Source organism: Fundulus heteroclitus, chromosome 13 (genome assembly GCF_011125445.2).
Source record: "Fundulus heteroclitus isolate FHET01 chromosome 13, MU-UCD_Fhet_4.1, whole genome shotgun sequence".
In the NCBI taxonomy this organism is placed as follows: domain Eukaryota; kingdom Metazoa; phylum Chordata; class Actinopteri; order Cyprinodontiformes; family Fundulidae; genus Fundulus; species Fundulus heteroclitus.
In genome coordinates, this window is record NC_046373.1 from 17817556 (window position 1) to 17829749 (window position 12194).

Genomic DNA, 12194 nt, shown 5'->3' on the forward strand with positions numbered 1-12194 from the left:
AAAAAAGTTCAAACGACAAAAGTCACAACGTCATCATCCTCGCCAGTTTTTGGGGAGCATCCCAAACAAAATCTATTATAGTGACGATGTCACATTAAACCGATGTTCTAGTGACAGTATTTTTTCCCTATAGTAATAAAAGATATAACAATTGCCCAACCTTACATTCATGTAGGAAAACTTTGACACATACTGACAAGTTTAAATAAAAAACCGCCTGCTGTTTCAGCAAGGACACATTCAAGGGACTAGGAGTAATTACAGTTCTTGTAGGTGAAAGGTCATATTTAATATGTTTGCTTGTACTACACACTCACACTTATTTCTTGGTTCTTATTTCACGTCTCACTGTTTTTCCTATAGAATATTGAACATTTCAGAAGATTGTGACTTAAAGCATTCATTTGTCACAAAAAGTCTTTAAGATAACGTATTAAATCCTTGCAATCAGAAAATATTTATTCAAAAATGGTCCCCTTGTTAATGGGCGATAACAGCTAACACATGTTCTCCAAGAACACAGCATTGATAACACGATAAATGTCTAATCAACGGAGCCTCTAATGGTTCCTCCAATGATTTTCCCTGCTGCTATTGATCTGCTGTACATTAGTCTTGACCGTTTGTTGGTGAATCATCAAGTCGTTAACAGAGACTGATGTAACAGGACCGATCAGGAATGTTAAGCGTCTTTTTGTTGAGCCACGACTTGTAAATCATTCGCCCTTTTTGGTAGGTGTTTGTTCCCTGAATGCTTGCTACCCTTACCTGCTTGTGCGAGAGACAGAAATGTCTCGTTTGGCAGCAGACACGGCCAAACAGAGGCAGAACTCCGGCGGAGAGCGAGAGGGGAGCGCCTCAGCCCGTCCTAAACCTTCTTAAATGGTTATTTTTACAGCTTGAGAGGGAAGAAAATCTGGTTTGACAGCTTTCAGTAAAAAATGGGCGTGTGTCTTCTGTGGTTATTTGTGTGCTCGTTTGCAAATTTACCCGGTCCACTGGTCTTAAGGACCGAAGCCACACCTGGTTTCTCCTCCCACTTTTTCTGGTGGGGTAGGATCCTGCTGTGCGTTTTGGAGCAGGAAGTAGGGAAGAGCGCTCTCTTCTAAAGGCTCAGAGCAACATGGTTTTAATCTTTAGGGATAAGCAGAAGCAATCTAGTAATGTACTGGCGTTTTGTCGTTATTTAAAGCAAGAAACCAGTGAAGGAAGTAGGAAGGAAAGACTTGAGTGAGTGACTTTCCCATCTGAGCGCTGTCATTACGTTCTCACCCGGTTGACGCCTGGACCAGTCAATTAGAAGGGGCCCCTGGGAGGCTCCCATGCAGGTTGGGGCTGCTACAGCGTCACGGTATTGTTAATGAATCTCCAGAGGACGAGAGAGAGAGAGAGAAAGAGAGCAGAGGGGGGGGGGTGTGAGCTTTACTGAGAGGCGTATTATGGTTTCACTCTAAAGAAAGAAGGTCAGAGACAACGCGGAGCGAGAAGCGGAGGTCCACACGCGGAAAGCGGAGGGAAGAAATGCTCGGCTTTATGTTTGCCCACTTTCTGCTGTGTTCCGGAGTGGATTTCCGTCCGCTGGACCCGGATCAGGCTTCAACCGGCTGCCGAGGATGACGCTTTATTGCGGGACTATAAAAACTCTCCCCTTCCCTGGAAGATTTTTACTCTCCGCGCTCACCTGGACGTCCGTGTGATTTGAGATGACGTGAACGTCACCTTTCTCCCAAACGATGTTTACCCTTCCCGCCTGTGTGTGCAAAACACATAGAGACTGTTGCTCGGAGCTATCCACAACACATATCGCCGGCTCGTCTCCCGCTGGACTTTATTCCCATTCGCAGTGAATCGGCTGAGCCCGAACGGATCGTAGCAGGCGGAAGCCCCGTTTCATGAAGCCGGATAGGGAGCTGCCATGGATTCCTATCGCAACTACAGGAACTCGAGCATGCAGAGCAGCACGTGGCTGGAGGGGGAGGACCAAGATGTGTACGAGGTGGAATCCCGCATACCCCTTCCTCGACCCTTCCCGCTGAGCAGCACGCTGAACACGAGAAACTCCGTGGTGGTCCAGACTAAGATCTCGCATGTCAATCACAGGACGAACGGCCACCTTCTTAAAGTCATATCTAGAATCTCCCTGCCCACCCCTCCGTATACAGTAAGTTTGCATCCATCTGCCCACCAATGTGCTGTTTAAGTTAGGCAGAGGGTCTGTGCATTTTCTAACCAGCGGGTAACGGTTAATGTTTCATGAGTTCATCTCGACGGAGGAGGTTTTCTGCAGCTCAGGTCCAAACACGCAGATGTGATGTAAGCTGAATGTCTTTGGAAGCCGGCAGCACAGCAGCTCGGAGCAGCAGCGGCTGTCCTGATTCATTAGGTGAAAGATCGTATGACTTCTCCTCTGTGGCAGGTTCACATTACCGCTTCCCATTTCCCACCTCAACACAATAAGACCTTTGCTCAGAGGGATATGAAAATCTATGGAAAATGAGTCTGAGAGCACAGGCGGTTTATAGAGGTTTATTACAATGACTTCCAAGTATTTTTATCAGGTAAAGCGTTGCCTCCGTCACCTGACTGAAAGGTTTTATAGTACGGAGAGTTTAACGTATCACAATGCAAAAGTGTTAGCTCAGCACGTACGCTTTACAGTTTGTAAAATAAGTTTAATTTTTCTGGCAGCGTTGCTGTCTCATTATCATAAACTTTTACACTCGGAGCCCAATAACAGCTTCGCCAAACCAGTTGTGACAGCAGTGTGATTTAAACGCCGATAATGTCAGCCAAATATCTCGCTTGATGTGATTCTGTTTTGTTTCTGTTGTTTTTTTTTTTACTTTGTTTTGGCTGAAAACGTATTTCAGACAAGAAAAACATTTGCTGTTACAACACACAAAAACGTGTTTTCTAAACATTTTAGATTTTGTTGCTGGTGTTGTGCGAATAAACCTGTTAATCTGATTAAATTCCGTCTCTATATTTTTTAGGATTAAGATTCATTTAGAAACAACCGTAAAATAAATTTTTTTATAATTTATTACAAGACAAATCTCCTGGAATTGATGTCTAAAAAATAAACTGATTAATTCACCTAAAATTTATTTTCTAAAGATTTACTAAGCAAAAAAACTAGAAAAGAAATGTAATGAGTATCAACGTCAATGAAAAACAAATGCTAAACTTCACTGCTAATAGCGGCTCAACAGGAAAGTTTCATGATTAGAAATTCAAATTTTATAATACTGATTAAACTCTTAAGATTAATGAAGAGTTTAAAGAAGTTTTACTTCTGAGTTTTAGTGCCTATATTAATCTAAGAGGGGGGGAAAATTCTCAGACCCAGTTTTGATCCATCAGAACCTCTACTTCGGAAAGAATTTGGTATCTTTCTGTGGTAAATCGGGCTCTTGTCTCTCATGGAACCGACTCGTCTTTCGCTGAGTTGTTTCTCAGCTCAGTTTATGAGGAAATATCAGAACAAGCAACTGTTAATTCAGCTGTAGGACAACGCTGAGACTTACAGCTGTTGGTTCTGAGCCCAGCTTGTTGGATGTTTTGTGGTTCCTCACTTTAGTTTTGGAACTGGCTTGGTTATGAAGGAGAAAGTACTTACAGGTAACTAAGCGACGTTGGACGCACGTCTGAGATGGACGGAGAAACTTTAAATAAACAGATGAATCTTGGCAAATGCTGCAAACAAAGAAATTCATCCCAACCAAAGTTGACCAGGGGACGTTTCTGGGTCTGGGAAAGGCTTCTTGGTAGGTTTGCTGGTTCTTTCTCACTGGACTGGGGCTGTGTTGGATTTTCGTCACGTGGTTGGATTCTTTTATTATTTTTAAACATAATGGTGGCGCAGGAGTAGAGCATTTTTGAAGCCTTTACTCCTAAACGTAGCTTTCCAGGTTCCAGTCCCATCTGTGGACCTTCACCCCATGCCTTCCTCCTCTGTCAACCCTATTTACAGTCAGACTACTGTTAAAAAAAAAAGCCCACTAGTGCCAATAAAAAACAAAAAACAACAACAATCCCTTAGACTAGAAAATGGTCAAAATTGACAACATTCTAATGGCTGGGGTATTTTACCATTCAAAGCTTCAAGCATGTGCACATTCGAGGTTTGGCACACCAAGCAATATTAACAGGTATTGCTAATCCATGATTAGGCGCTTTCTGAGTTTTATAAATCATTCATGTACCAGTAACTTTTATATTTTTAGTATTAAAACAGTCATATTTTGGCCTTTCCAGGACCCCACTTGTGTGGAATAAGAGTTTTTTTATTGCTACACCTAAATATCTGACAGGGACAGTTCCAGTAGGTTAAAGATCAAATGTGATGCGTCGGCGTATGTTAAATTATACTGCTATAAGTTACAACATGATGAATTTGTTACAGTTGACTATTCACCAAGATCCTGTTTACTTCTCAGAAAATATTGAACATTTTAATTTGTGGCAGTTAATCAGATCACTTTGTCTAAAATTAATTAATAAAAGGTCAGAGTTTTTAGACTACAAAGAAAAAAAGGAAATAATCATTCGTTCTGCTTTTAATTTTACTAAACTGGATCCTCTGAAACATTCCCATCTATTTGGGTCAAAATGGATTGTTTGTCATTGTTTGAACGTGTGTCTAGTATTTTGACTGATATTGTATTTTGTTATCTTGTGTTGTTGTTTTTTTATTGTTCCTGCCTCAGGACGACAGATGTAAATTAGCATCTATGCTATAATCTGGCTCATTTACAATCTGTACAAGAGTACATGATTGTTCATTAATGTGCACTGTCCTGATTAAATAGATAAATAATAATAATAATAATAGTTTTTTACAGGGTCGTTGTAATTTAAGTTTTTACTCATTTGTTTTGTCTTCCATGTTTTATCCACATCTGCTGTTCTTTCTACATGTCTGATAATCTTTAGGTGCTGAACCTAAATTTTGATGTCACATCATTTACATTTGCACACTTTGACAGGAAATAACTTCAATAGAGGTGCTTAGCCATATCTGCAACAATCAAATAATTAAAGATTGCTACAGTATTAAGTTGACCAGAAAATACTGCTGTGGCACACTAATTGCCTAAAATATTACTCTAGCTATGTTTATGTAGTTATAAGTATTCAGAATAATTAGCCGATGGGAATAAAAATGTGTCAGATAAACACTCCAAACAGAATATTGTGATCGGATTAAGCTCAATCGGAATGAAATTGCATTCGTAACGAGGTGGATGATTTCTGCCAGTTCTGTCTAAACACTTCGATCATGTCATTCAGATCGAGGCAAAATGCCTTGATTGTGCATGTGTGTGTGCCATGACTCTCATCCTGGCATGCAGGTTCCTGTACCTGCAGCTTTATTGGGGAGTGCAGTACCATCTTAATCGTTCTAGAATCTGGTGTGGGTACATTCTGGGTACTAAGAACACACATAACGAACACACTTCCTTGTTTGTTTGTGTATGTAATTGACTTCTGTGGTTTTCTCGGGAAATTTATTTGTGCATGACAATTGGTTTGTACTTTAAAGAAAACCTTGTGCATGTTGATGTAAGTCTTGATCGGACTAATTGACTTTATGCCTATAGAAACTATATATTAGGATTATTTTAAAATTTTCAATCCGAACACGTCAGTCCGATCGTGGAATTGGAGAGATTTTGACAGCTGTAAAGGCTCAGTCCTTTTGGTCACTAAGTTCCCGTCTTGTGTGACACTCTATCCTCCCTGTCTTCTTGTAGCTGGAACATGCCCGGCTGACCCAGACCGAGCTGATGCGGGAGTCCTTCCGCCACAACCAGGAGATCACAGAGCTGCTGCAGAAGCAGGAGGAGCTGCAGGAGAGGGTGACGGAGGAGGCTCGAGCCCGGGAGCAGCTGGCTCTGGAACTGCATCATGCTGAGGGTTCGATTTTTTTTAATTATTTATTTATTTATTTATTTTTTTTTATTTTTTTTTTTTTTTTATCCAAGAATAATTCTCAGCGTGCACTGAGAAACGTTTTGAGTTAAGCATTGGTTGTCTTTCATCGGGTTCAAAAATACATCAAGCGCTTGTAGGTCTCATGAAGAGTATTCAGCTCATATCAGTTTGTAAAAATATTTCTTGCCCACATGTTGGCATTTCATTCCTTCACTCTTTCTATATCTTCCCAGTTGCAAATATGTTTATTACACTTGGCAATTATGTATTTGGATAAAATATGGAAATAAACAGTCATATAAATGCTAAAATCTCTTATAGAATCAGGTTAATTTGGACATTTTTCAAAGCTTTTGCATTACATCCAATTTTCATTAATCAACTTCAGATTTGGAAAGTTAACTCTTGTGAACTATGACAGATTATGAGTCCTGTCCAGGCCAAAATAACTCAGTGACATCCTGCATCAATGCAACAACTGATTTAAGAATGGATCTTCTGCAAGACAGAAAACTAATTTATTTATCTATATTTATAAGTTTATAGTTATAAGTTTATAAGTCATTTATTATGTGCATCTATTTCTGTAGGAGGTAAACTGTTCCATTCATGTCAGAAGCAGCTGGTCGGTTAAGGGTCAACTGTGCCAACACACTCCAGACCCGTCTCTTACACTTTCTTCTTTGGTTATCACACAGAACAATAAGTTCCTTCTCTTTCGCTTTGTAGATACACCTAACAGAAATGTGATTATGGCCCTTTCTAATCTTGGATTGTCTTTTACAAGACAGGGATCCTGTTTCTCTATTTGCTCGCTCTAATCTTGTAGAGGAGCAGCAAATGTTTGCTGTCATAAAATAGCTTTGTACATCTACAGGCCATCAAAGAAGAAGCTGTTGAACTTTTAGTTAAAGTTATTTTTTTTTTTTTTGTTTTTTTTTTATGAGCACAGTATTATAAATTCTCACTTTTGTGTTTTATTTATTTATTTATTTTAAACAAATTACATGGCGAAATATAACATGATGTCTTTAGACCAAATTCCTTTGAAGATGCTACACTGGGTATGTAAACCTGATCTGTCAAATGAAAACTGGTTTGAACATCCTGCTTTGTTTCTTTGTTGACTGGTTGGGAGCTTTAGAGCAGCTGGGCTTATTGTACGATGACCTGAAAGAGAAATACCTGCACTATTGTTGGAGGATCTAGGTAAAAACTCCAGGGTGGGGCATTTTCAAACTGGTTTCGAATTAGGTTCAGCCTGGAAAGAAGATGGAAGATATTAAATGTCACAAACAGGACCTGCTCATTTCTGATTACAACATATAATCTATTACTTTAGCTGCTAAACTTTATTGTTGATTAAAGACGGTAGTAGTGTCCCAACTCTGCTCTCTGCAGCTGTTGGTTTATGGGTTTTTTTCAGGGTTAAATTACATGTATCTGACAGCTGAGTATCACAAAGATCCCGCCCTAGGCAAACTTTGCATAAAGCTTTGTGTTCTGTTGTCTCGCAGTTGGCAACTACAGTGCTTCGCAAAAGTATTCATACCCCTTGAAACCGTTTCCCATTCTGTCACATTACAGCTAAATAAATTGGTATGTTCAACTGGGATTTTATGTGAGACATCCGCCTCGGTCATTAGTTTCTTACAGCCTGAAGGATTTTTACTGTATTTAGTTCAACCCATCTACCCTTTAATGCTGATCAGCTTCCCTTTCCCTGTTGGAAAAAAACCTTGATGTTCCCACCTCTATGTTTCACTTCCTCCAGACATAACGTTGTGAATGGAGGCCATAATGTTTAATTTTGGTCTCATCTAACGCGAACATCCTTCTTCCACACAGTTTTCTTTTCTTTCTTTTCATAAAGTTTTCTTTCAGCGATGGCTTTCTGCTTGCCTCTCTTTCATGAGGACCAGATTTGTGGAATGTGTGACTTACGGTTTGTCCTGTTAGCAGATTCTCTCTCTTGAGCTTTGAATCTCTGCGGCTCCTCCAGAGTTTCCTGATTAAAGCTCTCATTTCCCAACATGTCAGTTTTAAATAGACTGCTATATGTTGCTAGGTTTGCGGTTGTATCATAGTCTCGCCAAACTCTTTGTTGGATTTTGTTTTATACCTTTTTGACACACAGGTGGCATCTTGTTACTAATCTGGTGACTTCTGAAGGCAGTTGGTTGCATTGTATTTTATGTTGGCTAATCAAAGTAAGAAGGCCTGAATACAATTGTGTTCCATTGTTTTCAGATTTTTATTTCTAAAGCATTTTGTAAATAATATCACTTTAAAGGAACAATAAGTAATAATGACACGGACACAATGCCTTTCACGGACACCCGCCGAGTCGTTGAATTTTTACTTCTACAGGACAGGTATATAATGTATTCTGTTTTATTTCTGGTCTGCTTCTCTTACTGGCTTCCATGTTTGCAGGCTACTACTTGTTTGCCAAAATAAATCACCAAATGCTGTGCTCTGTTTTGGGAACCCAGGGAACTCTTATATGATTGGCTCAGGAACCAGGAAGTAAACAGTGGTTCCAGACTGTAGCTCTAGTTTTGAAAGGAGAAAACTTTGGCAAAGGCTTTGTTGATGGAAATGACAATTTTTTTTATAGGAGATGTTACTTCCATCCCAGGTGACAAAGGAGAATGCTTTAGGTTGATTTTAAAGTAAATATCTTAAAGCTCATTTAAGTGTCTTTGTGTTGGTGTATCACATAAAATACCCCACGCTCAACAGCTAAAGTCTGTGGTTGTACTGTGACAGCAAGTTTCAACAGTATGAATACTTTTTGGAGGCACCATAACCTCTGAGTGTAGACGTCAAATAACAAAATATCCTCGATCAGAACCTGGGCACATTTTTCCAAATGTGCAGAGTACAGAAGAAAAGAATGGATAGATAGATTTTCAGCAGTCTCCTAGAGCATCCATACCTTTTTTCCTTTTCCTATGAACTGATTTCCAGGAAAGAGGTTAATGCTTGCTGACCTGTGATGTTTCAGTGCAGTAATTATAGAGCATTTCATTGTGCTTCCAACTCAGACATCAAACAAAATGGGTCAAATATTTGCAATTGTTTGTTTGACTAAGCATGCATCCTCATGTTTTTTTTTTTTTTTTTAACTCCTGTTGTTGGTAACCTTGGATATTTTACCCTGTTAAGCATTAATTCGTCTAGATGGCAACCTCAAGAACAACAAAGTAAAGTAGAAGAACTGCGTTTCTGTAGAAACTGCTGTGTGGATGCTTGAATGGATTTGTCAATTTGCTCAAGAGATTTAAGTGAAGCAGCTCAACACTCGTTGAAAAGTAAAAAATTAACAGAAATTGAAAAAGAAAACAAATATAGAAGAAACCTGTTAAATAAAGAACTGTAGAGGCAGACTTAATATCTGCTGCAAAGGTGTTTTATGTTATAGAAAAGGTTTAAGCAGTTCAGCTTTTGAACCGTTAGTGGAAGGCCATGAAAGTTAAAGCATTGATATAATAAGTAGAAATTGCTAACTCTACCTGCTATGCTAATAGCATACTTTTTTTTTATTAAAGATTGTGTATATTTTTTCCAGCGTTACTGAAAATGCTAATGTTGGCAAACATGCTAACTCTAGAATGTTAGCTAAGAGTGTAGAACTATAGCCACTGTGTTAAAATAGAAAACTGAAATTATGACTCGAATGGTAAAAGACAAGAAAAAGGGGAATTCATTGGTAAGGGAACATTTTCTCGTGACCCATTTAAAGTTGGAATGGTGTCGCTAGCTTAAATATTGTGGAAGTCGTTAGGTTCAAAGATCACAGCAATTTTCCTGAATTCTGAAGATTCTTGGTTCTTTTTTTATTTAAAAAAGCTGGATATATTAAAAAGTACACATATTTCAAAAATTAAAGGTTATATGAATCATATGTTGTAGACTCAGTGCTGCACATGAGCTGAATATTTTAGTAGTTGAACGGTTGACTTCACAAAGGATGCAGAGGAAGATAGCTGCTGGAAACTGGGGATAAGCGATTGCCAGAGAGAAACAGGGTCACTCTGGTGCACATTCTGTAAAGGATTCACACAATTATTCAAAAACCCTTCCGTTGTGTGATTGTAACAAAGAAGGGAGCAGGACAAAACCGCAACGTTTTTTGGGGGGCATGCATGAGTTGCTGCTTTCTTTCTAAGCTTGCTCCTCTTGCAGGTCTCATAGACGGCTACACGGGTGAACGAGCTGCGCTAGAAGAGCAGTTACGCCAGAAGGAAGAGCTCCAGCTGAGCCTCGAGCAAGAGCTGCAGGTGAGCTGCAGGGAGGAGGAAACATAATTACTCCTCTCTGTGAAGGCAAATGACTTGTGACAACATTAACGGCAGAGGATTTGCTGCCGACACTTAAGGATCTGAGAAAGTCTTCAAGATTATGCTAAATGCATAATAAAAAACATAGAATCTATTAGTTTACTCAGATGTGATAGAGTGGTGTTTTTTTTTAACAAGCTGTGCTGCTAAAAATGCCGCTAAATAATCGTAAAATAAAAATAATGGCACCTTAAGAAGCTGCATTTAGACTTCTTAGAGAGTTTGGTTTTATTCAGATAGTTTGATCGAGGAGATAAAAACTTTCTAGTTTTGAAAAAGTAAAAAAAAAAATCCAGCTGGCACCAAACACTGCTGAACGAGATGTCACAATCTGATCTTGTGCTGAAAGGAAATCAGATAAACAAGCCCAAGCATGATTGCGATGTGCAAAAACATAGATAGAGATAAAGACCTGCAAAAAAAAAAGGGAAGCTTGGAAAAAGATAATTTTCCTTGTAGCAGGATAGTCTATCAGATGTTTAGACAGCAGGCACATTTCCAAGTTGAACATGTGAGATATAAATAACATGTCAGCAAGCGTTAACATGCATGCAAAACTGGGCCTCCTAATTTTGAATTTTCCACTCAGGTAACAAGTACCCGGCTGCACGAGTTGGAGCATGAACGGCTTCAGATGCTGGAGGAGCGTGAGCTGCTGTCACGGCAACAGGACGCCATGAGGGAAGAGGCGGGGCCGCGTGAGCTTCGTACGTATCACCTAGAGGAAAGGGGGGTGGGGGGGATCAACAAGGCTGTGTGTGTCTACTCAAAGGCAGCTTTTTTTACCTGCAGCTGAAAGGGAAATTGATTTCCTCAACTATAACACAAGATCAGGAGTTAGTTATTTACAGTGAAATGTCAATTGATTGTTGAATTATCGGTGAAGGCCTTTAGCCGTTCAGCCAGCGTTGGGTTTTAAGAGTAAACAGCTTTTTCCTCCTCAGCAGTTTGCACTTCCAGGATTGCCTTTATTCTGGTTTGTTGGGGCCTATCTCATAATAGTAATTCCTTCATTAGTATTAGGTTAATTTTGTCCAAATGTTTTATTCCCCTTATGTAAATATATATATAAAACATGTTTAGGAATAAGTAACAGTTACACCAGATCAGTTATCGATCTGTTCAGGGTAATAGTGTTTTTATTTATTTATTTATTTATTTATTTTTTAACAAACTTGAGGTTAACTTTAATTAAGCCTACAAATATATCCCAAGAGGTGACGTGATGTATGTATGCTAATTCTGCAGTTTTTGCCCCCATTATTTTTAAAAAAGGTATTACTTCCTTATGTTTTCTCATAGATGGTGAGTGTTCTGTATTCCTAATTATAAACAAGGGCTTCTTTAACGCTTTTTTTTCTGCAGTTTATAGGGTACAGAAAGAAAACTGCCTTCCTTTCTTTTTCCCATTCCATATCTGCAAAAGAAACAAGAGCATGTTAAATTCTTGTGTGCTTTCTCATCCTCCTGTAGGCCTAGTTGAAGCTGCAATGGTTGCAGCACCTGAAGCAGGTGTGTCCACTTTGAGCATGGCTCAGTAATGTCTCTGTATGTCCTCATAAAATGTCTGGCTGAGTGATGGTGCATCTCTCTAACCCTGATCCAGCAACTCACCGACACGGCTTGAAGCTTGCTTGCTCATGGGCTCACTTACTCACTCAAAAATAACCATTAACCTCTGCTGCAGCTTTTTTTATTTTATTTTTTTTTTTTACTGATTTTTGTCCAGTTTTAATGTCCCGGAGTCAGTGTTGGCACCCATTTTAGCATGACAAAACCAATCTGCAGGCATTTGTACATACTTACAGAATTACCCATACATCCTGGAGCTTTTCCACATTCTGTCGCATTATTTTCAAAACTATTTCTGAAGAAAAATCAGAAAACACTGGATTTCATTGTTATTCATCC

At 39.2% G+C, this 12194-nt stretch overlaps 1 protein-coding gene across 1 annotated transcript in view; it reads left to right on the top strand.

The window, feature by feature from the left end:
* akap9 (A kinase (PRKA) anchor protein 9) overlaps window positions 1–12194 on the top strand; it is a 105273-nt gene that overhangs the window by 54787 nt on the left and 38292 nt on the right. The window contains exons 22-25 of the mRNA XM_036145261.1: window positions 5757–5919; window positions 10129–10223; window positions 10873–10990; window positions 11757–11795. Coding sequence (XP_036001154.1) covers window positions 5757–5919; window positions 10129–10223; window positions 10873–10990; window positions 11757–11795 — 415 coding nt within the window. The remainder of the gene's footprint in view (window positions 1–5756; window positions 5920–10128; window positions 10224–10872; window positions 10991–11756; window positions 11796–12194) is intronic.